Source organism: Papio anubis, chromosome 17 (genome assembly GCF_008728515.1).
Source record: "Papio anubis isolate 15944 chromosome 17, Panubis1.0, whole genome shotgun sequence".
Classification (NCBI taxonomy): Eukaryota; Metazoa; Chordata; class Mammalia; order Primates; family Cercopithecidae; genus Papio; species Papio anubis.
The window spans coordinates 61,304,442-61,331,038 of NC_044992.1; the positions used below are offsets into that span (position 1 = coordinate 61,304,442).

The following is a 26,597-nucleotide window of genomic DNA, read 5'->3' on the forward strand; positions in this document are numbered from 1 at the left end:
ACTCATCAATCAACATGCACATAGTTTAAAAGACTCACCTTCCTGTGACTTCCTTGCATCTATATGATACGTAGTTGTTTCAGTTGTTTCTTGCATCTGTATGATGTGTAGTTGTTTCAGTACCCACCATATTTTGGCTACTTACACTTTCTGGTCTGAGATTACATTCTGTATCTTTCATTAAAAAAGAGAAAAATGGGATAATGTGATGAGGAGTGACTGCCGGATTGGCTGGATCTGAGTCAGGTGTTCACCCCTGTGCATGTGAGGTGTTACCCCATGGCTCACTACCCACTTGGAGGTGCTGTAGATCCAGGTTATCTGGGTAGGGGTCACAGAAGGAACAGTCAAATGGCAGATATCATACACAGACTGAAAGGAAATGCATTAAGCAAATGAAAGGAACGGATATGGCTGGTTAGACTGATATTTAAATGAAACTTTGTAGTGTTGTGACCTGTGGTTTTTTACATCGTTCTTTTAATACAAACTCTGTATAAGGTTACATACTATTAATCATTAAGAGCTTGGTTTTTACTCCAGAAATACCATTTAACCCAGCAATCCTGTTACTGGGTATATACCCAAAGGAATATAAATCACTCTAATATGAAGATACAGACCCGTGAGAGATGAGATAGAAGAAATAGACAGGAGCCAGGGTACAGAAGGCCTTGCAGTTGAGGAGGCATTCATTGCTTGACTTCGATATACTATGAAGTGCTGCTGAGAGAGGGTGTCTTCCAGCAGCTAGATTAGCATCATTTTGTATTTTAGACTCAACTATACATCTATGTCCCTTAGCAACAGGTTTTTGTTAATATTCTGAGCTCAGAATGGAATGGATAGCCAAATTGGCTTTGAAGAGCTTTCCTTTGGCAAATCTACCGCTAAAAGATACCAACCTTTACAGAGAAGAGAGTTTGCACGGGTTGATTAGTACTGAATGTAGTTTTCTTTAACTCCCATTTGATGACTCAACTCATAATGACATTTTGTTGGCATTTCTCCAACTTGCACTTGCCCCTGTTCAACAGGGCATGCCTTGAGGTCTGATTATACGGTTTTCATTCATACAGCATGTCTCCCCTTTGCTTTTTGTTTTTTAGCTAAGTAACTTCACATTCCTGCCTGCCAAGAACCAGGGAGCTTGCTGGCCCTCCCCACTGGCCTCTTCCATGAGGTCATGCGAGTGCTACTCACTCACATTTGAGTGCCTGCCACTCTGGAGGTTTTACGGAACAGAAAACTCAGCCTCTGTGTTCTAGAGCTGGAGTTTCTGGGCCTTTGGAAGTCAGTCTTAATCTCTGAAACAGGAGAGTGCTCCAGGGTTCCAGAGTCTTACAAAAGTGCAGGAAAATGCACCGAGCCTATGATAAAATGCAAAGCCACACCTAACATGGGCTCTTCCACATTTCATAAGCAGTTCACATTATTTTTTATTTTTCCACTTGCTTTTTTTTTTCTCGAAATTTCCAAAGTCTGTATCCACAGCCTTGCATAGTTCTTAGCAACAAACTTAGCAACAAATCAGAGAAAAAAATTAGTTATCTATATTTTTAACAAGATCTGTGATCTCATCCACATCCTCTAACTGCCTTGGGCCTCAGTTTTTTCGTTTGTAACTGGATGGTCACTACATACTATTATTTTAAAGAATTACCTAATTTGATTAGGAAAATGCATTAAGGCTGAGAAATGTGAATACAGAGATATGGTACAAAAGCAAAAGTGTAAAATTAAGACGGGTGAATGCTAGCGGATGAAATATCTCAAACATTTTACCTTTCCTGCACTCCAGTTGGGCTCAAGGAAATCATCCATGCTTTTGTTTTTGGTAGAAGCTTGAAAAAATGAATTACTTAAACCATATTCTAATAGTAACCTGAATTTATATATAAAACCGACCCATGTTTGTTTTCCAAAATGCATTTTTCCATTTTCACTCTGCTAGGAATAAAAGATAAACAATGGAGATAGAGGAAGAATGACCTTTGAATAAGAATTGTAAATGCATCCAGGCGTGGTGGCTTAGCCTGTAATCCCAGCACTTTGGGAGTCTGAGGCAGGTGGATCATGAGGTCAGGAGTTCGAGACCAGCCTGGCCAATATGGTGAAACCCCATCTCTACTGAAAATACAAAAATTAGCTGGGTGTGGTGGCACATGCCTGTAGTCCCAGCTACTCAGGAGGCTGAGGCGGGAGAATTGCTTGAACCTAGGAGGTGGAGGTGGCAGTGAGCCGAGATGATGCCATTGCACTCCAGCCTGGGTGATAGAGTGAGACCCTGTCTCAAAAAAAAAAAAAAAAAAAAGAAGAAAAGAAAGACTTGTAAATAGTAGAATGTAAGATTAAGAAAGATTGTGTAGTTTTCAAGAATTTTTTCTTTTCTTTTTTTTTTTTTTTTGAGACAGAGTCTCGCTCTGTCGCCCAGGCTGAAGTGCAGTGGCGCGAGCTCGGCTCACTGCAATCTCCACCGGGTTCAAGTGATTCTCCCGCCTCAGCCTCCTGAGTAGCTGGAATTACAGGCACCTGCCACCACGCCCGGCTAATTTTTATATTTTTAGTAGAGATAGGGTTTTGCCATGTTGGCCAGGCTGGTCTTGAACTTTTAACTTCAGGTGATCTGCCCTCCATGGCCTCCCAAAGTGCTGGGATTACAGGCAAGAGCCACTGTGCCCAGACAAAAAACCAATAATTTCAAATATATTCCAATCATTTGGAATTGATTTAAAATAAAAAAAAAAAAAGTGCTGCCAGCATTAGATTGTTAGACTACAAACAACACTTTAAAAGAAGTGAACAGCTGTCACACTTCTCTGTCCTCTGTAGAGATTTAACTTTGGAAAGATAACAAGTTTGTAAATTAACAGATCTCATCTAAATTCCATCCTTTTCCTGGAGCTTCTGCCATCCTAATCCCTCCCCCTCCAAGAACACAGCCCATTGATTTACTTGATCCAAAGAACTTTTACTTCCTTTCGCTCACTGTTGGATGTGCTAATAGGCAGGGTTAAATGAAGATTGATGAAGAAATACTATAATTATTTTTGTTTTATAATAGTGATTTTACAGTAAATATTTTTTATATAGTTTTACAAAAATACCTTATGGGAGTTTTTGCTTTGGTTATTTACACCTTGGAAAGAATTTTAAGAATTTTCTATCTTGTTTACAATGTTTTATCCTCAGATTCAGGCTCGGTGCCTGACACATAGTAGGTGGTCAACAAGTACCTTTAGAATAAATAAATTATTTTTATCAGTATCCAGGGCAAGCCTTATGCAAATTTGTGAAGTGGACTAAGTTGGTTTTTACTAAATTCATCCTCCCTTTTCTAGTCTTTCCTCTCCCTTCTTCTCATAGGAGAATATCTTGTCACACCTGCAGAATCCTCATGCGTCCTCTTAATATAGTTGACCCTGAACAACGTGAGGATTATGGACACAGAGCCCCCCATGCCGCTGAAACTTTGCATGTAATTTTCTCTCTCTCTCTCTCTCTCTTTTTTTTTTTTTTTTTTTGACACTGTCTCACTCTGTCACCCAGGTTGCTGGAGTACAGTGGTATGATCTCGGCTCACTGCAGCCTCCATCTCCTGGGTTCAAGTGATTCTCCTGCCTCAGCCTCCCAAGTAGCTGGGACTACAGGCTCTTGCCACAGGGCCCGGCTAATTTATTTCTATTTTTAGTAGAGACGAGGTTTCACCATGTCGGCCAGGCTGGTCTCAAACTCCTGACCTCAGGTGATCCTCCCGCCTTGGCATTCCAAAGTGCTGGGATTACGGGTGTGAGCCACCACACCTGCCTGTATATAATTTTTGGCCCCCCTAAAACTTAAGTATCAATAGCTTACTGTTGGCCAGAAGCCTTACCAATAACATACACAACTGATTAACATATATTTTGTATCTTATATGTATTATATACTATGTTATTACAATAACCTAAGCTAGAGAAAAGAAAATGATATTAAGAAAATCATCAGGAAGAGAAAATATATTTACTAAGTGGAAATGGATCATCATAAAGGTTTTCATCCTCATTGTCTTCACACTGAGTAGGCTAAGGAGGAGGAGGAACAAGAGGGGTTGGTTTTGCTGTCTTGGGGTGGCAGGGGTGGAGAGGAAGGTAGGAGAGGCAGACACACTTGGTGAAACTTTTATTGAAAAAAATTCCACGTATAAATGGACTCGTGCGGTTCAAACCCTTGTTGTTCAAGGGCCAACTGTATATGTATAGATTTTTATTGTGGTTAAACAGATCACGCAGAATTCACCATTTTAATTATTTTAGAGTGTACAATTCAGTGGCCTTTTGTTTATTCACAAGGTTGTGCGATCATCACCACTATCTAATTCCAAACCACTATCATCATCACAGAAGGAAGCCCTGTACTTATTAAGCTGTCGCTCCTCAGCCCTTCTTCCTGTAGTCCCTGGAAACCACTAATCTGCTTTCTGACTCTTTGGATTCACCTATTCTAGATATTCCTATAAATGGAATTATACAATGTATGGCCTTTTGTGTGTGACTTCTACCACTTGGCAAAAAGTCTTCAAGGTTCATCCATGTTGCGGCATGTATCGGTGGTTCATTCCTTTTATAGCTGAATAATAACTCTGTTGCATTGCTTTACCACATTTTTCTCCTTATATTTCCTATGAAAACCTAGTATCTAGAGAGCCACTGAAAAAGTAGCCAATAAATTACACAGAAATGTAGCTAATAGAAAGTGAATTGAGAAGTCATCCAGGGAAATGTGCATTGCTCATGTAGCTCATGTAGTGAAATCTCAGGGATGAGGAAACTTTTCCGAGGGGGACAGGAGACTCTCTGGTGCCACAAGAATGGCTGACTTGTTGTAAAGCTAAGTCTACCAATAGCTATGGGACTGGAAAAAGCATTGCATTGAGTAGATGGACACACAGGTTTTGATTCTGGTTTAGATGTTAACTGATTGGGTTGCCTGCATTTCCCTGGGTCCAAATGTTTCTGCTTGTTGTTTCGGTTACCTTGGGTTTGGCTTTCTATCAGGCCTTCTGCGAAGCTCATTTACATGCATTGTCTCATTTAATCTTCACAAAAATTATATGGAAGGCATAGAAGACTAAATACATTAGCTGAAATTTTAGTGAATTGTGAGGGAGAGATTCAAACTCATGTCTGACTCTTTAGCCTGAGCTCGTAATCACTATATGGTAGGAGTTGGCAAACTATGAATCTCCGCATTTTGTTTTACATCCTCTGAGCTAAAATTGTTGATACTTTTCTTTTTTTTCTTTTTGAGATGTGGTTTTGCTCCGTCACCCAGGCTGTAATGCAGTGGCACCATCTTGCCTTACTTGGCCTCCCAGGCTCAAGTGATCCTACCACCTCAGCCTCCCAAGTAGCTGGGACTACAGGTGCACCACCACATCAGGCTAATTTTTATTTTATTTTATTTTTGTAGAAATGGGGTCTTACTGTGTTGCCCAGGCTGATCTTGAACTCCTGGGCTCAAGAGATTGTCCCACCTTAGCCTCCCAAAGTATTGGGATTGCAAGCATGAGCCACCACACCCAGCTGATACATTTTAAAATGCTTTACAAAAGTCAAAAGAATATTTTATGAACCTGAAAAATTATATGGAGTTTAAGTTTCAGTGTCTATAGATAAAGTTTTATTGGTACACAGCGCTACTTGCATAGCTCTGGGTTTGTACTGCAATGACAGGGTTGAGTTATTGGCACAGAAAGTCTTTGGTTCAAAAGCTCTGAATATTTACTGTCTGGCCCTTTAAAGAACAAATTTGCCTGTTATCATTCATAAAATGAAGGCAGAGAAAGAATTAAGTCATTCCTCAGGTCCCTTTCAACTTAAATGTTCTGAGAATTGCAGAGAAAATTGCTTCCATCTTCTGTTTTCCTATGAGGTCTCCATCTCTCCCTGCCCTCTCTCATTCTCAACAGTTGAGTTTGCCTCTTTTCTTAAAAAGGTTGAGTCTGTCTAAAATAGATGCCTTCTCTCCAGCCATACATCTATACCCTGACTTCCCATCTCTCTCTCTGTATGTGTCCTTTCATCAATTCTCGATTTCCTCTATTCTGAGAAATAACAATATTATCATTTATTAGATGCCTGAGATTTCCAGCATTCTATGGAGTTGTGAAGAAGGTTCAGAGATGATAAATGTAAGGTCAGGCTTATTATTTCCATTTCTGGAATGAGAGAGTTGAAGGTTGGGAAGGTCAAATTGCTTTTCTAGGATGTGTCAGTAAGTTGTGGTGCCAGAGTTTGAACACATCTTTCTGATCACAGGGACTTTACTTCTCTTGTCTGATGATATCTTTGCGCTCTGTGCACCTAAAGCCATCTCCTCCACACCACACTCCACCCTGTTCTGTGTATGCCCTCTTGATTTCTTCCCTTCTTTTTCTAATCATCTTTTCTTTTGGTATTAAGTTTGCCTCCTGAGAACAACATTCCCTTAGGCCAGCTCCTCTTCTAGCTAAAATAGCTACTTTAGCTACTAAGAATAGGAATAGCATTTCTTGAGCCATTACATTCACACACCAGACACTGTGCTAAATACTGTATAAGTGTTGTCTCATTTAAATTTTATAATAGCTTTACGAGGTTGCTACTATTATTACCATTAAAAAGGGGGGAAACCAAGACTTGGAAAGGGTAAGAAATTATACAAGGGCATACAGTTGGAAAGAGGCTGAATAGAGACTTGAACCCTGTGTCCGTCCGTTCGTCCTTCCTTTCTTTCTTTTCTTTTCTTTTCTTTTCTTTTCTTTTCTTTTCTTTTCTTTTCTTTTCTTTCTTTCTTTCTTTCTTTCTCTTTCTTTCTCTTTCTTTCTTTCTTTTTCTTTCTCTTTCTTTCTTTTTCTTTCTTTCTTTCTTTTTCTTTCTTTCTTTTTCTTTTCCTTTTTTTTTGAGATGGAGTCTTGCTCTGTCACCCAGGCTGGAGTGCAGTGGCATAATCTCGGCTCACTGAAACTTCCACCTCCTTGGTTCAAGTGATTCTACTGCCTCAGCCTCTGGAGTAGCTGGGATTACAGGCACCTACCACCACACCTGGCTAATTTTTGTATTTTAAGTAGAGACAGGGTTTCACCGTGTTGGCCAGGCTGGTCTCAAACTCCTGACCTTAGGTGATCTGCCTGCCTTGGCCTCACAAAGTCCTGGGATTACAAGCGTGAGCCACCACGCCTGGCCTAGACTTGAACCCTCTGTACTTTCTAATGAGTATGCCATGCTTCCCTATCCCTACCCCAGCCTCACCCCTTATAACTCATCTCTTGTGACTTGCAGTGGTCTCCTCTGGCTTCTTCCTTTTCAATACCACCCATTCTGTTCTACATCTCACAGTCTGATATCTACTTTCCCTGTACTACTGACATTGCTTTCACAGCTCACCTGTGACTTCTTTTATCATTTCTTTTCACTTTAGAGAACTTCTTTTAGCCATTTTTTTTTAAAGAGTAGGTCTGCTGGTGAAAAATTCTCAGAGTTGTTCTTTATCTGAAAATTTCTTGATTTTTCCTTCATTTCTGAAGGATATTTTCTCTGGATATAGAATTCTGGGTTGACAGTTTTTTTTTTTTTCCCCACATGAAAAATGTGCTGAATCCTTCTAGCCTCCATTGCTTCTGATTAGAAATCTATTGTTACTCTATTTTTTTCTCCGATACATAATGCACTGTTTCTTTCTGGATACTTTCAAGATTCTTTTCTTTAGTTTTCTGGTTACTATGATATGTTTTCATTAAATTTCTTTGAGTTTATCCTATTTGGAGTTTGCATAGCATGAATCCATAGGGGCACATGTGTGAGTGTGTATATATGTGTGTGTGCATGTAATATATTCCTTTCTCAAATGTCAGCCATTACATTCATGTGTTATGTGACTATAGGTATAGTAAAAAATATGGCATTTACTCTTATGGGGCCACCATTGTATATGTAGTCTGTCATTAACTGAAATGTCATGATGTGGGATGTGACTGTATTTTTTAAAAAAATTGTTTAGTCCCTCAATTAACCAATGAAGATTGTATTTCTTTGAATACTTTTCAGCCTCAAATTCTTTCTCTTCTTTTGAGATTTCAGTGACACAGAATGTTATATCTATTGTTACAGCTTCGTATGTCCCTGAAGATGTGTTTTTTTTTTTTTCTTTCTTTTTTTCAGGTCTATTTTCTCTCTATTTTTCAAATTGAGTAATTTCTCTTGATCTGTCTTCAAGTTTATTGATTCTCTGCTTTGTATCTTCCATTCTGCTCTTGAAACTATCCATTGAGTTTTTCAAGTTTGGTTGTTGCATTTTTCTAGTTCTAAATTTTCCATTTGGTTCTTCTTTATATATGCAATTTCTTTGCTGAGATGTCCTCTTGTCATTTGTTTCAGGCATATTCAAATGCTTGTTGAAGGATTTTTGTGATGGCTGCCTTAAAATTCTTGTCAGGTAATTCTCACTTCTGTGTCATTTCAATGTTGATCGTTTTTCTTATTCAGTTGGAGATGTTCTTATTTCTTGGTATGACAAGTGACTTTTGATTGAAATCTGGACATTTTGTGATATCTGATTCTTACTTAATTCTTATGATTCTTACCTAAACCTTATGATTTAGAAGATCTCCTCTGACACTACCCTGGTGGGTGAAAGGGAATGCTGCCTCCTTACTGCCAGGTGGATGCAGACATTTAGATTCTCCACGGGGCCTCTGTTGCCACCTGGAGAGAAGGGGCTCCCTATTACTGACAGATGGACGTGCTTCAGCCTTCCCCTAGGCCTCCACTGACAGTTCCCTGGCTGGGAGGGAGAAAGACACTTGGTTACTACTCCCCACCTGACCTCCACTGACGCTGTAGAGAGGGTGGTTTTGCTACCACTGAACGGTGGTAGAGGTCTTGGTTTTTAACTAGGTCTTATTTGACGCTCCCCCTGTCGGGGGAGGAAGTAAATTTCTTCTGGACATTTTCTTCGATTTGTGCTATCTGTACCTATTGAAAATCCATTTAGTTACCTTTTTTATCAACACAGTGCTATTTTTACTTTCCTGTTAGTTTGATTATTCCTTCTGTTACCTCTTGGCTCCTTCTTCATCTTCTACCTCCCAAATGTGGACCCTTCCCAGAATGGCTTTTCTCTTGAGGTATACTGTTCCTCCAAGAGCACTTCACTGTTTCCGGACCTCTGGGTTTTACCTCTTATCGTGGCAACTTCCAGATCTTGCTCCCTAGATCTTGCCTCTCCTTGGATCCTTAATCCTGATGGTCTCTCTTCTTGAAAGACACTTCTGAGTTCATCTGCCACCACTTCATACTTGATAACTGTAACAGAAAATTCAGTTGTTTTGCTTTCTTCATCCCAATTTTGTTTCCTTCTCAATTTCCCAACCTCTGTCCATAACAACATTATTTTCATAAGCCTGTGGACATTAAAACATCTGGTTTCTTTCTTTTCATTCACAATATATATCACACAATGAACCACAGGGATGGAAGGTGGAAATCCCAAAAGTAACCAAATTGCAGTTCACTGGTACAGAAAGACAAACCTAGTTCCCTTTGTCCCTTTGTCTTTCAACATGCATTACCTAAGGTGTGTATTTAGGGCAAAAAGCACAAGTTAAATCTGGTTCTGCCAATTGTAAGCTGTGTAACTTTGAATACTTGACTTAACTTCAGTAATCTCAGTTTCCCCATCTGTAGTGTGGACATGATGATAATAGCAACTGCAGAGGTTTGATTCAAGGATGAAATAAGATTATTTATGTGTAATACCTAAACATATCTGGCATCTAATAGAGAGTCAATAATTATAGCTCTTGGTCTTCTATTAATACAAACCAGTATTTTTCATCCTATTGCTCAGTCCCAAACCCCAAAATTTTCCTGCTTGATTTTCCAAGGCGTTTTATTGTCTCTTCCCACCCAGAGCATCCAGTTTATATTCAGCTTATTTGTCACCCCCTAACATGCATTCTTTCCTGTAGTCAACCTCTTATCTTTATTTACCTTGAATTTGTTGTACCTCTCTCATACCTTATGTTTGTTCTTAGAATGACTATTCCCCCTCCTTCCCCTTCAAATCCCATCCATGCATTTGTCAGGCCTCAGCACAAGTGCTGGAGTCTTCTGTGGCTGTTCCCTCCTGTCCTGGTCTCTTCCTCTGTGAACTTCCTTTGAACTTGGAGTAACCAAGCCATAGACAATGGCAGTGTAAGGCGCCATGGAGGCCGTGTGGTTCTTCCCATTTGGCCAGGTTACAAGCTTCAGGAAGGTGATCCAGCCTGTTTGTGGTAGTGTTAGACCCTGCCCTCTCTACGTCATGTAAACTGTTCTCTGAATCCTATACACTTTGTTGTATTATTGACCATTCAGTTGATAAAAATCTGAGCGCTTATTCTATGGTAGTTCTCTGAGGTAGTTACTGAAGAAAGAAAGATGAGTAAGGACCAGTTTTATGTACGTGCATAAAATCTGTGCCCTAGGTGCTGCACTTGTCTTACCCTAATCCTTGCCCTGGCAAGACTTTCACTTGTCTTAGGAGCTCATCACTGGGGTTTAGGGTAAAGGGGTTGACTGACACTCTCAAAACTGAGGAAAGCACAGTGGCCACAGTGGAGATTCCGACAACACAGAGAAAGTAGTGATAAGTTGGTAGCGGGGGAAGGTGGAATTACAAAAGATTCACAAAGGAAGGCCTATTTTAGCTGTATTTTGAAGGATAAGAGTTCTCCAGAAGGAGGAATGCATTTTAGTCACAGCGATGAGCCTGGGAAAAGCAAAGGAGGCATAAACATGTCCTGTGTGGGATATCAGTTTGTTGCTACAACTGGGATATGTCTGGGTGTATTGTCCCTAGGATACTGAAGGACGAGAGATGATGAGGGGAATGACCAAAACTAGATTTTTAACGATTATTTTACTAAAAAGTCCATGCTCTTCTTCTAACATCCCATTCTGCTTCCATATAAAAGGTCTGAGTAGGGTTGCTCCTAAAATATTTTAGATGATCTAATCCCCTAGGTTTGTCTTTCTGTACCATTGCACTACAATTTGGTTACTTTTGGGATTTTCCCCTTTCATCCTTGTGGTTCACTGTGTGATATATATTGTGAATAGGAAGGGTGAATGGAGTCAGGAGGTTTAGTGGCACCTCACTTGGGGGTTTTAGGATACGATGGGGTACTCTGCTGGTCCTGGTTGATTTCTTGGCCTTGAGGATGATTTCTGGGTCAATGAGTTTTTTGTTAAAAGAAATGGATTCTTGCCGATTTTGGCAAGAAAAAGAATCCATCGAAAGAATTTGGGGTAGCTCACTTCACAGGGCGAGAGAACTAGAATCAGAGGCAATACAGCTGGAGTGAAGCCCCGAAACATATCGAAGGAAGGGGTCTGGTGCAATATACTACAGCTACCACCAGTTCAACAAAACTGCTGCCAATAAAGCCTCCCCAGCTGGGTGGAGCTGCTGCTATCATTGTCAAGTCCTGAAATGGATCCTTTGCAGTCCCTCCATGTCTGCATCACTGGGGACTGATTCTGAGGTTGCAGTGGTTGCCTAGGGCCCACACTTTAGCTGCAGTGAATGCTGGGGGATGAGTATCCAGCACTTTTAGCTTCTATAAGGGATGACAGACTCTGCCTCAAGAGGTGGAAGAGTCACCAAACATAGAAGGGAATGAAGATGGCAAATGCATGACAAACATCCACTGAACTCTCCAAGTTGGCTATTGCACATGCCACTAACTTTCATTCCCTGGAGACTTACGGGAAATCCAAAGCACATTTTCTTTTCTTTTTATTTTTTGAGGCAGAGACTCACTCTTGTCGCCCAGGCTGGAGTGCAGTGGCACGATTTTGGCTCACTGCCACCTCCGCCACCTGGGTTCAAGTGATTCTCCTGCCTCAGCCTCCCAAGTAGCTGGGATTACAAGTGTGCACCACCATGCCCGACTAATTTTTGTATTTTCAGTAGAGATGGGGTTTCACCATGGTGACCAGGCTGGTCTCAAACTCCTGACCTCAGGTGATCTGCCCACCTCGGCCTCCCAAAGTGCTGAGATTACAGGCATGAGCCACCACACCAGCCCCAAAGTATATTTTCATCAGAAAGAAATTTTACCAACTCCGAGGTAGAGGAAGGAAACTTGACTCAGGGAAGTTAAGCAGTGGAGAGAAAACTCTTGGGTCTTAGATTACTTCCTGACCTCAAAAGCAAAAGGGCTGGCTCAGCCTTAGCTAAGTCTGTCTGTCAGTAAGCTAATTCTGGTTCCTTTAACAAAAGTGAAATTGTAAATGTGCACAGCACTGCCTTGATTTGTGAACAATTTTCAGAAATCAAAGGTCAAATCATGGATAAATGTTGTTTGGTTCATATTAAAAACTTAACGAAGAAGAATACGTATTTTGTTTTTTGTTTTGTAGATGGGAAAACTGCATATTTAAAGGAAGTAACTTGTTTTGGGGTTATATGACTGCCAGTTGGTGAACCCAAGGCTGGGACCCAATCTCTCCTTTTTTTTTTTTTTTTTTAATATTCTTCTGACTGAACCATGAGTATTTCCCTATGAGAATTCTCTTTGGGTACAAATGAATTGTTTCTAAAGCCTGCGTCATTAAGAATACGAAAAGAGCTCCTGATTTATGTGTAATAATTGGGTTGACGGGACATACACACTAAATTTATTTCTCATTAATAGTTATTTAGATGAGAGAGAGGGTGCATTTCTCTAATCTGGCTTGAAAAAGTAAAGCTTGGGGGGAGTGGGGAGGTATGGCATTGGGAGTTATACCTGATGTAAATGACAAGTTGATGGGTGTTGACGAGTTGATGGGTGCAGCACAGCAACATGGCACATGTATACATATGTAACAAACCTGCACGTTGTGCACATGCACCCTAGAACTTAAAGTATAATTAAAAAAAAGAAAAGAAAAAAAGAAAAAGTAAAGCTTGTACAGGTCTCTTTTTCTTATGTTGAGATATTTATACTATCAGCTTCAATTTCAAATGTATCAATCTTAGGTTTAGTTCAAATTTACTTCAATTTATTAAAATATCTATTGAACACTGCATAAGAAATCAAGTGGGTACACATACACCTAAGGAGTTAAGGGCTTTAAGCAAGAAAAGAAGTGCTTATTTTTCACCCTGCAATAAAGGTATTTTGGGTATGCAACATGTTGTTTTACCAGCTGCTACCTTAGCGTTATATTTACTTTTATTACTGTAGTCTCTTCTGGTGATTAATGGATACTGGGATGGGGGAGGGTAGATCTATCATTTGGCCTAACGATATCAAGAATCAAGCCAATAATGGACAGTTTTCCATTAAGCAACAGAACTCTAGCATTCTGCTAGGGAAAGGAAACACAATACAAGGATACAGGCTGGATTTACATTAGTCAACAAGTTTTTTGAGTGACACACAGAAAGCCTAAGCTGTACTAAATGTTAGGAGATTGAATTGCTGGATTAAGAATCATGTTACTCAGGCTAAATCAGAAGTAGGAGGACTGGCTGAGCTAAGTCATTTTCTGTACCTCAGTTTCTCCACCAGCGTTGGTAGATATTTACTGGATTCCAGAGCTCTCGTGTGTATCAGTTCATTGCTCCTTCACTACTAACCTATTAGGTATGTGTTGTTTCTTTCTTTCACAGGTGAGGAAACCAAAGATCAGGGAGGTTGAGTTATTTTCTCTGAAGTCACAGAAGTAGTTAATTGCTGAGTCGGGATGCCACTGGAGAGCCCCTCAGTCCCATTGCTTCTGCTTACCCTGCCTTTTGGGTATCATTTGAGTACCCCCCACAGACACCAAAGTACATGCATGAACACCTCCTCCACCCTTTTACAATTGTTGTGCTTTGAGCTTATTGCAGAATGGGTACTTGAAAACACAATTGCTGGACTTAAGAATAAGTTTTTTTTTGTTTTTTTTTTTTCTTTAAAGGTATTGAATTATGCAATTATTTGAAGTGGTCATTCATTGGATATTTGTAACAGGTTTGATGTTGTGGGTGATTTATATAACTTTGTATTTTATTATAACCTTTGTTTCTTTTTTTTCCTTGAGACAGAGTTTCACTCTTGTTGCCCAGGCTGGAGTGCAATGGCACGATCTCAGCTCACTGCAACTTCCACCTCCCAGGTTCAAGCAATTCTCTTGCCTCAGCGTCCCTAGTAGCTGGGATGACAGGCATGCGCCGCCATGCCTGGCTAATTTTTTGTATTTTTAGTAGAGACAGGGTTTCACTGTGTTGGCCAGGCTGGTTTTGAACTCCTGACCTCAGGTGGTCCACCCGCCTCGGCCTCCCAAAGTGTTGGGATTACAGGCGTGAGCCACCGCGCCTGGCCTAACCTTTGTTTCTTACATATGAAATAGTTTCTTGTAGAAGTAGGTTTTGGGAATTGGATTTTTTTATTTCCTTTTTATATTTTTGAGATGCAGTCTTGCTCTGTCGCCCAGATTGGAGTGCAGTGGCATGATCTCAGTTTACTGCAACCTCTGCCTCCCAGGTTCAAGTGATTCTCCAGCCTCAGCCTCCCAAGTAGCTGGAATTACAGGCTCCTGCCACCATGTCTCGCTAATTTTTGTGTTTTTAGCAGAGACAGGGTTTCACCATGTTGACCAGGCTGGCCTTGAACTCCTGACCTGAAGTGATCTGCCCATCTTGGCCTCCCAAAGTGCTGGGATTACAGGCGTGAGCCACCGTGCCTGGCTAGGAATTGGAATTTGATGATTGCATGGAAGGCAGTTGAGTAAAAGGCACTGGAGGAGGAAGGAGATGAAGAAAGAAAGAAATAGAGCAATGGCTTAGTTTGGGCTATTGGGGTATTCAGAAGGGTGAGCATTAGTGGACCAGGGAAGAGACAGTTAAAGAAGGTGTACTAGGAGTGAGCAGGAGCTGAGGGACGCTTATTCTTAGCAGGGAGCCCGTGTTAGGGAGACTTGCTAAAGGAGAGACTGGGCTGAGTACAGGCGAGCGCAGAACTGCCAGACTGTTGAGGTCAGTTGGCAAACAGGGCTGTTTCAACCCGAAATTGAGAGGCTGCATCTGGAACACAGCAGAAAGAGGACTGAGCCACTCTTGGGGTAGAGATGAAGGGAAGTAAGCCCGTTAGCCTGGGACTGAAACAGGGAGGCATCTTTAAATGCTTCTTCTGTTAATAAACCCTGACAAACTCACCTAAATATTGTTACAGCGTTTCCCTAATTTGTCTTGTTGTTTCAAATTTATATCCCCAGGATTCCTTACCCCACTAGCAATGGCTCAATTATCTAGCCCTGTAGGGAAATACTGTAATATGGTTTTTTTTTTTTCAAATTCAAGTTTAACTTTCTGAGTGCAGAAGCCTAATTTGACTCTGTTTTTCACTGGACTCTTTCTAAAAAATCACTGTCTTTTTTTTCTTGTCACGTAAATGTAGTCTAACTTTTTATTTAGGAAACACAATCATTTTGCTGGTCTGCAGTGCATGGAGAGCGCATTAAAGGTTGCTAAGGTGCAGACCTTTCTGTTCCCAGTCCGAGGTTGGAACTCTGTGGTTCCCCCATTGCTGCCTTGCTGCTTGCCGCTGAGTCTGCCCATCACTGCCCTGGCCTCACTCCCAGTTGCAGCCGACTCTGGCCAAGGCTCTTTTCATTCTCCATTGTATTTTCTTTCTGCTTTTTTTCTCAGCCACATCTCCACTCTTGACCCCCTGTGGCTCACTCTTTTAGCCATCCCCAGGTAATGGGAAGGCTCCTTCTCCCTGGTCAGTGAACTGATTGTTTGCAGGGCCGGATGTCCTCCTGCTGCTTTAACTCATCCTGGCGCTTTGCAGCATTGCTCAGATTTGTCTTCGTTGCTGGAGGTGGAGTTGCCTTTCCTTTTTCGCCTCTCTTTTCTTCTGTCCTTGGGATTCATGGCATTTCCACACGCTGAAGTTGTTAGAAATAAAGACTTCCTTGACAACGGAGGTGTTAGTAGGTGTAGGGCTGGCTGGGTGTAGCTGTTGCAGGTGATCAGCCATGTGTGGTGTGCCAAGGTTAAGGGCAAAGGCCGGCACTCCCGGATTATGGTCTGTGAAAGGGATATTGCCTATCTTTTGATGACAGTGGTGAAAAGTTGTAAAGAAGCCTGGTTTTCTCTTTCTTTTAGCATTTAGGAAGGGCATGGATTTTGGAGCCAGGCTACCTGGGTTCAAATCCCTGCTCTTCCACTTACTAGCTGTGTAGTCTTAGGCAAATTACTTAACATCTCTGTTTTTTAATCTGTAAAATGGGGATGATACTGGTATCCAGGGCATAGAGTTAATACAAGTATTATATGTTATGTAATATACGTCATATAAATGTTACATATAATATATAGTACATAAACTATATATAGATAGTTAATATAGGTAGAGGCTTTAAAAAAGAAGTGGTATACAGCAAGCGGGTGCTGTGGAGGAGTTTACTGTTATTTTTCTTTGTTTCGCAGAAGTTTTTTTGGATGGGGAGGTATATTTGAGTTAAAAGCAAGGACGATTATTACGCCTCAGAGTCCTCTGAGGTCTTAGTTGTCATTTCTGTCTTTATGTATGTATGTATTTATTTATTTAGAGATGGAGTCTCACTCTGTCACCCAGGCTGGAGTGCAGTGGCACAATCTTGGCTCACTGCAACCTCCGCTTCCCAGGTTCGAGTGATTCTCCTGCGTCAGCTTTCCAAGTAGCTGGGACTACAGGTGTGCACTACCACACCTGGCTAATTTTTTTTTTTTTTTTTATTTTAATAATTGTAGTAGAGACAGTGTTTCACCATGTTGGCCAGGCTGGTCTCGAACTCCTGACCTCAGGTGATCCACCTGCCTCAGCCTGCCAAAGTGCTGGATTTGCAGGCCTGAGCCACACACACCATTCTTATTTTAAAGACACAGCATTTTACAAGCAGTAGGCACTGCATGAGTGCATGTAGTTTGATTTAAAAATGAATCACAGTAAAGTACTTGACTCTGAGTCTGAGGCAGTAGCATCCGAAGAGGTTGGTCTTCAAGTTGCCTGGCCAGGAGGTAACCAGATGGTGCACCTGCACCCTCCCCTTGGACCAGCAAAAATGGCTCCTGTTTCCACAAGTGCTTTTTAGCTTGATGCAGAGACTCTTGGTTTTGGGATAAGCCTTAGAGGTCATATGCCCTGTCCCAGCCTTTATCCATGCTTTGTCTCTCCGAAACATTCTGGAAGTAGGAGGTGGGAGGTCAAACTTATGATTCCCATTTGGGGCAATGGAATGTCTCTTCCTTGAGACATTTTAAAGACTTGTACTTCATGATCAAGTTGAGCTAGGAAGTGGGGCCAGTTTTCTTTTGTTTTTTTTTTTTTTTTAGTTTATTCATCAAACACATCTCATGAGTATACTTTTTGCCTGTTACTAAAGATAGAAATAAGATCCTGGCCTCCGAGTAGTTACAGTTTAGACAGTAGAGTTTTGCAAACAGAAATAGGTAATAAAATCTAAGAAGAGCACTATGATAGAAAGTATTGATGACACATGCAGACACACAAAACAGAGGGTTCTGTTTCACCTTTGAATGAAATGGGATGGGTGGAGGTGAATCCTCAAAATGTTTATGGAAGAGATTTTATGTGAGCTGAATCCAGAGCATTGAGTAGGTTTGCATGAGTCAGACAGGGAAAGGAAACATATTCTAGACAGAGAAAACAGCGTGAATAAGGGCACAGAACCTCAGCGCATCCTGGAGGTCTGAGATCTGCAAGAATTTGTCATGGCTGAAACGAAGGCAAACAATTAGCGTTAACAATAGCGAATGGTCAGGGGCTATCAGTGGTGTGCTGAGGCTGGCTTGTCTGGCTTATGGAAGCTGGTTATTAAATAGCCATTCATTTTGCAAGCCGGTTGCAAGCCGGTGGTAACTGGAGATCAACAGTGGTGGAAATATTTGCACCATGGAAATCAGCAAATGCTACATATTAGGGCCTTCTCTCCCCATCCCACAAACCAAAGAGCTGCTTTAGCAGCAGATCACTGATTGTGACCCCTTGTATGCGACTCCAGAAGTTATGATAGGACTCTTCAGTGCAGGCGATGAGAAGTGAATGTGGAAACGTTGGCAGGGAAGAAACATGGGCAGGTTTGTAATCTAGAAAGACAGCTCTGTGTTTTTGGTCTTGCCCTTCAGGAAAGAGGCCCAAGAGGGAGATTTACATGCAGGAAGTTTACTGGGGAGTGTTGTTGGGACCAGCATTTGAGGGGACGCTAACAAAGCAGGTTTGGGCACGAGGAGGAGTGGAATGAGGAACCAGCTGTAACAGATTCCCCTGGTCCCACGGGGAAGCTTTGGAGGTAGAATGGCCCTACCCAGAAAGGCAGGGAGATCAGGCCTTTATACCTCTGTGCTGAGCATGACTGGATACAGGCTGCCCCTGCAGAGGGGCACATAACCATAGTGAAGTGCTTCTCTTTCCCCGAGGGCAGTTCCTGGAGAAGACTCAGCAACTAGAGAAGAGAGTGCCTCAGGCTGAAGGTGATTCTGGTGGTGCACTCCAGTGTCCACTGCACGCTGCTGGCAGTTTGGAGAATGTATGAGATCCCTGGAGGTGGGTGGCAAGGAGGCGGTTGGGAGTGTATTGTAATAGTCCATGTTGAAGATGATGAAGGCCTGAGCTGAAGTAGCAGCGGTGGGGATGGAGGCAGTAGGAATGCGGCAACAAGGGTGTAGGTAGAGTCTATGGACAAGTTCCCCTAACGCAGTGCTTCTCAACTGAGGGTGGAGGTTGCCCCTAGGGTACATTTCTAACAACTAGAGGCAGTTTAGGTTTTCATAACTGGGGTAGGGGGAAGAGTTACTGGCATCTAGTAGGTACAGGCCGGGGATGCTGCTGAGTATTTTAAACTGGACAGGACCGTCCCCACAATAAGAATGGGCAAGCCCAAAATGTCAGTAGTACTGAATTTGACACATTCTGCCCTAATAATATTAGGAGTAAGGGAAAGGAAGTGTGTAAGATGCCTACCTTCTCTGTTCCTGCCTTGGATGTCTGAGTATTGAATCCACAATTCATTACCAGATAGCTAAAGGGAATATAATAATTTACAGATGGATAGAGAAGAGAAGAGCTTTCATTTTGTAAGCAAATGCATATCACATTGTTTTTAAAGCCCTACCTGCCTCATAGGAAAATTTCAAGAAATCTAGATAGCAGTAGATTCATATGTCTTTCCTACTGTCTTCCTTCCAGAAGATTAAAGTGGAGTTTCATTTCTATTTAAAAATGCAGAGATAGATGTAGGTGAAAGCAAGCAAATAATAAGACAGATGAGCGGCTCTTTCAATAGCCTCTGTTTTTTGCTGCTGTAGTAAAAATTTTGCAAAGAAATAGTAGAACTACAGGGATAATTTTAAAATGGATTGTTTAGGTTTTAGCAAAGGAGTAAAGCAGATGATGACAATTCAATTTAATTAGGCAAAAGCAGAAGTTGATTAGGGTGGTAAGAATTTAGGTCGTACCAAAGCATAATATAAAATGTCTTTGTTTGTGTCTTAACATTGGCATATCCAATTATAGTCAGTTGATGATGACTTTGGTGCTGTTTTTCATTTGGCTGAAAGCTGGTTATTGCGTAGAGTGACAGCCTCAACCAGGTGCTCTGCGATGTCCCTGTCATAGCCAAGAAGCCAACACCAATTAAGCGTTGGGACGAAGTGACTCATGGAGACACTTTGCCTTTTGCTGGGAATTACCTCATGACGCAGAGCAGGAGTTTGGCAGGAATAGGAGTGCAGATTTCTGGGATAGGCACTATGGGAGGAGAATAAAAGGGAGATGCATTAATTCCTGGTATGACAAACCACATGATAGAACTAGAGCAGTGGTCTGAAAACTTTTTCTGTGAAAGGCCACACAGTAAATATTTAAAAATTTGCAGGCCATATAGTCTCTGTGGTAACTCTACTGCTGTGAAGGCGGGAAGATGACAGGCAAATGAATCCAAGTGCTGTATTCCAATAAAACTTTATTTACCAAAAGAGGTGGTGGGCCAGATTTGGCCCTTGGGCGGTAGCTTGCTGTTAGGTGTACTTGAAAAAATGATTTTGCTGCACTGTTTAAGGCAGGTGTGGACATGGAGATGTGGGTTCAACTGTAAGATTAATGATTAAGGGGGTCAGACACATGCATTTTCTTTCCTTTATTTTGGCTTCTTTCTCCTGGTCACCTCTCTCCTTTTAAGTAATTTAGAATGCATATGTATGCATATATATGTGAATTGTTTTTTGATTGATAATTACTTTTCTGTTCTTTTTTGGAAGTCTTGAATAGTAGGAGAAACCTTTTCTAGTCCTCTCTTTCAGCCTTTTGTAAATGCAATTTAGCAGTTTTTCTCTTGGGTGTAGTTCTTAGTTACATTTTCTTCTACTTACCACTGACCTTGGGTGTAAATTAGAATCACCTGGGAAACTTTTAGACGTCTCAGTGCCCAGGCTGAGTTTGGTACAATTAATCAGAACTCCAGGGATAGCCCAGGCATCATTATATTTTAAAGCTTCCCGGGAGATTCTAGTGTACAGCCAAGGCTGAGAATCACTTCCTTGGATTTAAAGAAGAAAGAAGAGGCCTGAACATTTGCTTTAGCTGCTGGAATAAAGAAGGAAATTGACCTGTGTAGGTAACCACTTATGGACCTCCAGTTATAGCCACAAACATAGGAGTTTTCAGATTTTCAAGGCTACTTTCAGAAAAACGTACTTCCTAGTGACACAGTCAAAAACTCTTTGTTGTGGTTTGGTAGGAGCAATAAAAGAAATATCAGGAAGCTATTGGGATTCGACTGATGTCTATATTTCTAGCCAGAAGCGCTTCTTCCATCAGTGAGTGTGGTGACAGCCTTTGAGCTTTGTGAAAGCTTCCGGGTTCCAGTGATTAAGCCATTCCTCCTAGAAGCCAGTCTTACCAGAGAAAATGATCAGGGCAGATGTTCTCACTGTGTCCAGAGGGCATAGCCTTCTAACATCATCATGGGTGCATACATAATTGATGATATTTCTTTCTTTCTTTTTTTGAGACTGAGTCTTGCTCTGTTGCCCAGGCTGGAGTGCAGTGGTACGATCTGGGCTTACTGCAACCTCCACCTCCCAGGTTCAAGTGATTCTCCTGCCTCAGCCTCCTGAGTAGCTGGGACTACAGGCATGCGCCACCATACCCGGCTAATTTTTGTATTTTATTTTTATTTTTTAAAGTAGAGACGGGGTTTCACTATGTTGGCCAGGCTGGTCTTGAACTCCTGACCTTGTGATCCACCTGCCTCTGCCTCCCAAACTGCTGGGATTACAGGTGTGGGCCACTATGACTGGCCTAATTGATGGTATTTCTTAGAGATAACCTATTTGACTAAGCTAAATGTAATTTTTGTTATTAAAGCAACATAGGACAATTCAAAAGGTAAATTCAAGAACTGCTAGATAAAAATATGTGGAAATTCATTTGAAGATGTAGATATGGGTATAATAATATTTTGCAAGTAGGAAGATTTTAAAAGGATCTTATGGCATTTTGCTTACAAACATCGTTCTTTTTCATTTTACAAATAGAAGGTCTGATCTTATGACACTGAATTGCTCAAGCATTTAATAGGCTAAATTTCAAAGACTTAATGCTTTCTTTCCTAAGCAAGAGTTAGAGAGTCATTATTATTATTATTATTATTATGGTTTTTTGGTGGAGGGGAGGTAAAGGTACAATGTTCTGAAGAATTTTCCAGCTAGGAGCAAACTATTTTTAATGCCTGTTACAACTTCTCAAGCTCCGTTATATTGGAGATATGAGAGTTGCTTCATTTAGTGAGGGATAATGGAAAGAGATTAGGATTCTGTCCACTGCATGTAAACAAATACCCAACAAAAGTGGTGGCAACAATAGGGATTTATTACACCCTTTGTGAAGATAACTGGATTTATACTCTTCCAGGGCTGGTTAATTCAGTAGTTTAGCCATGCCCTGGTGAGGGATGGTCTCCCTGCAATTCCTGATTACCTGACTTTTTCTTTCTGGTTACAGGAGGGCTACTGTAGCTCTAAATATCATGATGTAATATGACAACATCAAAAGGCAGGTAAAGAGGACAGTATTTCTCCCCTGGGTCTCATTATTTTTAATCAGGAAGGACAATCTTTTCAGAAGCTCCCAGCCGACTTTCTCTTAGGTTTCAAACCTGGAGCCCGAAGCTATGTCACTTTTTCATTCTCAAACCTGTCCTGTCAAAGGGGGACATTATGGTTGGTATAAACTAGGGGTTAGCAAACTTTTTCTACAAAGGACGAGATGGTGAGTATTTGAGGTGTTGTGGGCCACATACGGTCTCGGCATATTCTTGTTTGTTCTTTTTTTTCCCCTTAATCCTGTAAAAAATACAAAAATCACTTTTTGGAAGTTAAGTTCTAAAAAGCGATTTGTTTAGTTATAGCATAACAACCCTACAGATATGCCTGGGACTGAGTGGGTTCCTGGATTTTCAGTTTGTTTGTTTGTTTGTTTTTGAGATGGAGTTTTGCTCTTGTTGCCCAGGCTGGAGTGCAGTGGCGCGATCTCGGCTCACTGCAACCTCCGCCTCCCGGGTTCAAGTGATTCTCCTGCCTCAGCCTCCCGAGTAGCTGGGATGACAGACGCATGCCTTGACGCCTGGCTAATTTTTGTATTTTTAATACAGACATGGTTTCACCATGTTGGCCAGGATGGTCTCGAACTCTTGAGCTCAGTAAATCCACCCTCATTGGCCTCCCAAAGTGCTGGGATTACAGGTGTGGGCCACTGCGCCCGGCCTGGACTTTCAGTTTTAAATCCAGAAACATCCAGAGCAAACTGGGTGGAGTTAATCATCCTATTTAGTGGACCTTCTAGGAACCTGGCTGTGGCTGGTCTGGAGGGGTGAGTGCCTATGCTTTGGGCCTCTTTGGCGGAAAATAATACCTGTGTCTTGAGATGTCTCTTCTGTTCCATTACAGAGAAGAAACTTGGTTAGGGATGGCCTGGGGTTTGTGTTGAGTCTTATTTCAAAGTAAGGCAATTTTATGTCTTCAGAACTTCAGGAAATCATTGATTCTAGAGATTAGCTTGGATTAATTTTCTCCATTGTAATTATCAGATATGGAAACTCATTAGAGTTTGGTCTACTCAGAGCTACCCAAGTGTGACGTTCATAAGGTGGATGGTCATTGGAGGGTGAGGTGTTGTTGCATACAGAGATTTGCTTGACTGGGCCAATTGTTTTCTCAGTGGGATCTAGGCATCTTGGGTGATGTCTGCTCTAAGTGATTTTTCCCCACTGGTCTGTTACCCCTAAACCCTGTTATTTCTATAGCCTTCCTCCTTCATTCTAGTTCATTGCTTTCTTGTGGGTACTGACCATTTCATGAGTATTCTTACCCCACCTGCCCTTAGATAGACATTTTTCATCACTTTACAAATCCCTCCCCTGCACTGCTGCTGAGTATCTTCCTACAACACATCTGTCCCCACTCTTCTGCTTTAAAGTTGTCCCTGCTGCTTCCTTTGGACACTTCCATTTGACTGATAAATGCCAGCTGCTTAGCTTGGACGCTCTACCTACTCAACTGCTTCACGGCCACTCATACGGAATCCTCTCACAATCCATGTTTTTGCATATGCTGTTCCCTTCTAGAACATCTCCTTTTCCTTGTGGAACCATCCTTTCTGACCTAAATCAAATGTCTTCTCTGTGAGACTTCCTCAGCAAGAGTTTCTACCCCAGAGAGACCTCAGCATCTCTCTACAACGGTGGTTTCTTCTGTTGAAGGATGCAGCTTGGGATTTAGCAGATCAAGGCATGGCCCCCTGCTAGTCCTTCTAATTACCTTTATGCATTAATAGGAAGCATTTGAGGAAGGACTCCCACTGCCAGCACCATTACACGATTTTCCGTCTTATCTGATGCCTGTGGACATGTTTATCCCCCAGGTTGAGTGGTTTTTACCTGGAAATCTTCAGTGTTTGGCCAAATCTTCAGTGTCTGAATGAACAAAGGAGCTCAAGTTGGAATTTTTGTAGGGGATCCTCTTCTTATTAAAGTCTGTCCTTCCCTGGGGGCTTGCTACTCCAAGTATGGTCCCTGGACTTGCAGACCATCAGCCTGGCAGCATCAGGGAGCTTGTTAGAAATGCAGGATTTCAGCTGGGTGTGGTGGCTCACACCTGTAATCCCAGCTCTCTGGGAGGCCGAGGCAGGAGGATCACTTGAGCTAAAAACAAACAAACAAACAAAAATTAGCTGGGCATGATGGCCCGTGCCTGTAGTCTCAGCTATTGAGGAGGCTGGGGCCAGAGGATTGCTTGAGCCCAGGAGATAGAGGCTATGGTGAGCTATGATCACACTACCCCAGCCTAAGTAACAGAGCAAGACCCTGTCTCAAAAAAAAAAAAAGCAGGATCTCTAATCCCACCTCAGAGCTGCTGCGTCAGGATCTGTATTCTAGTAATGTCTGCAGAAGATTCATGTGCACGTTAAAGTTTGGGAAGCACTGCTCTAGGCTGGTCTCAAATTATGGCCCATTACTATCTATAACAGAATACCCTAGAATTCAGGGAGTCCTAACAAAATTGCAACTGCCTCTCTTCCTTCCTTCCTTCTGTCCCTCCTTCTTTCTTTCATTTTTTTCTTGGAGTCAGAGTCTTACTCTGTCACCCAGACTGGAGTGCATTGGTGCCATCTCGGCTCACTGCAACCTCTGCCTTCTGGGTTCCAGTGATTCTCGTGCCTGAGCCTCCCATGTAGCTGGGATTACAGGTGCCCACCACCACGCCCGGCTAATTTTTGTATTTTTAGTAGAGATGGGGTTTCACCATCTTGGCCAGGCTGGTCTCAAACTCCTGTCCTCAAGTGATCTGCCTGCCTCGGCCTTCCAAAGTGCTGGGATTGCAGATGTGAGCCACTGCACCCTGCCGCTCCTTGTTTCTTAAAATGCACATTCGCAGGACCTGCTGTCTGCCTGGGATTCTGCTGAATCAGAATCCCAGTGGGGAGGGCCACTGTATTTTAAACAAATACCTCAGGAGATTCTTATCACCCTGAAGTATAAGGACCACATTCCGGGGCAAATTTTAACTCTTTAGTTGTCTCTGATTTTCCTCAAAACCATGGACTGAAGATGCTCACCTTCAAAATTAGTGTTAAGTCTGTTGTGGTCTATACCCATCCACCTTTCCAGTTTCCCTGTTGCTGTTAATAGCACTGTCGTTCTCCTGCTGTCCCTAGATTTCCACCTGGCTTTCATTCCCATTATTGAAATACTCTTACCTTGTGCAGTGTCTCCAAGTTTCAGGAAAGAAAAGAAGAAGTTTTTGTTAGCATCTGTGGCCTTTTCTAGCAATTGTCCTATTTCTTCGCAGGTGTTACTTTCCTGTCAAGTTCATGGTGTGTCGCCCCTGTCCCCGTTCTCTGTTGTAGTCTGGCTTCTCTTCCCACTTCTCCACCAAAACTCTTCTCTCAGAAGTCACCAGGGACTTCCTTATTTTCAAATTCACTGACCTTTTGGAGTACATTAAAGTAAACCTCTTAGAGGTTGGCAACCTTATAAAAAAAAATTTGTATTTGGTTCTAACCTCCTTTGCTGGTGTGCAAAGTTGAACATGAATAGCAACCTCTAAGCCAGAGAGAAATTGGATCTTACTGTGTCTTAACTTGCCAGTCCCCAGGGTAGGAAAGTAGTTGGTCACTGAAAGTTTTTGTACTTAAAAACGTGTTTTATAAATTCAGGTTTACTGTGATTTTTTTCAACCATTAAGCTAGTTATTTTAATTTCTAATTCCTTTGATTACTGAATTCCTTCAGGCAAATAATTGCCTGTACTTTTCTTGTGATGGTTAATGTTATGTAGTTGATTCTAACTAGAGTTTTCCCTTGTTTTCTGGAATGCACCCATATTCAGAGTAACTAAGTCAGTCATTATCTTCCCTTTGAGAATATGTGAACTAAATCTTTATAATTCAAGGAAAAGAGAAGAACTTAGATTAAAAGGAAATAGAGTAAGAAATACATACACTGGGATCACGCCTGTAATCCCAGAACTTTGGGAGACCGAGGTGGGTGGATCACCTGAGGTCAGGAGTTCAAGACCAGCCTGGCCAACATGGTAAAACCCTGTCTCTACTAAAAATACAAAAATTAGCCAGATGTGGTGGCACGTGCCTATAGTCTCAGCTACTCAGGAGGTTGAGGCAGGAGAATCGCTTGAACCCTAAAGGCAGAGGTTGCTGAGATTGCACCACTGCACTCCAGCCCGGGCAACAGCAAGACTCTGTCTCAAAAAAAAAAAAAAAAAAAGGAAAAAAAGAAATACACAGATTGCAAGGTGTCTTTCCTCAAAAAAAATTTTCTTTCCTTCCTCCCTGCTTCCTTCCCTCCCTTCCTCTTTTTCTTCCTTCCTCCCTTTCTTTCATCTTGCCTTCTGCCTTCCCTTTCTCCCTCCTTTTCTTCTTCCCTTTTACCCTCCTTCCTCCCCACCTTCCTCTTTTTCTTCCTTCCTTCTTTTCCTTCTCCCTGCCTTCTGCCTTCCCTCCATCCCTCCCTCACTTTCTTCTTTCCTTTTACCCTGCTTCCCTTC

At 41.8% G+C, this 26,597-nt stretch overlaps 1 protein-coding gene across 4 annotated transcripts in view; it reads left to right on the top strand.

The window, feature by feature from the left end:
* The window catches only part of MAP2K6 (mitogen-activated protein kinase kinase 6), a 141,215-nt gene that overhangs the window by 17,761 nt on the left and 96,857 nt on the right, over nucleotides 1–26,597 (top strand). Inside the window, exon 1 of one of the 4 annotated variants that reach the window (XM_021929346.2) lies at nucleotides 16,904–18,583. The exons of 1 other annotated variant lie outside the window; for it this stretch is intronic. In XM_021929346.2, coding sequence (XP_021785038.1) covers nucleotides 18,565–18,583 — 19 coding nt within the window. In that variant the 5' untranslated portion in view covers nucleotides 16,904–18,564. Of the gene's footprint in view, nucleotides 1–16,903; nucleotides 18,584–26,597 lie in introns of those variants that run through there. 2 more of the 4 variants (XM_017950922.3, XM_031657738.1) reach the window with 2 other exon arrangements.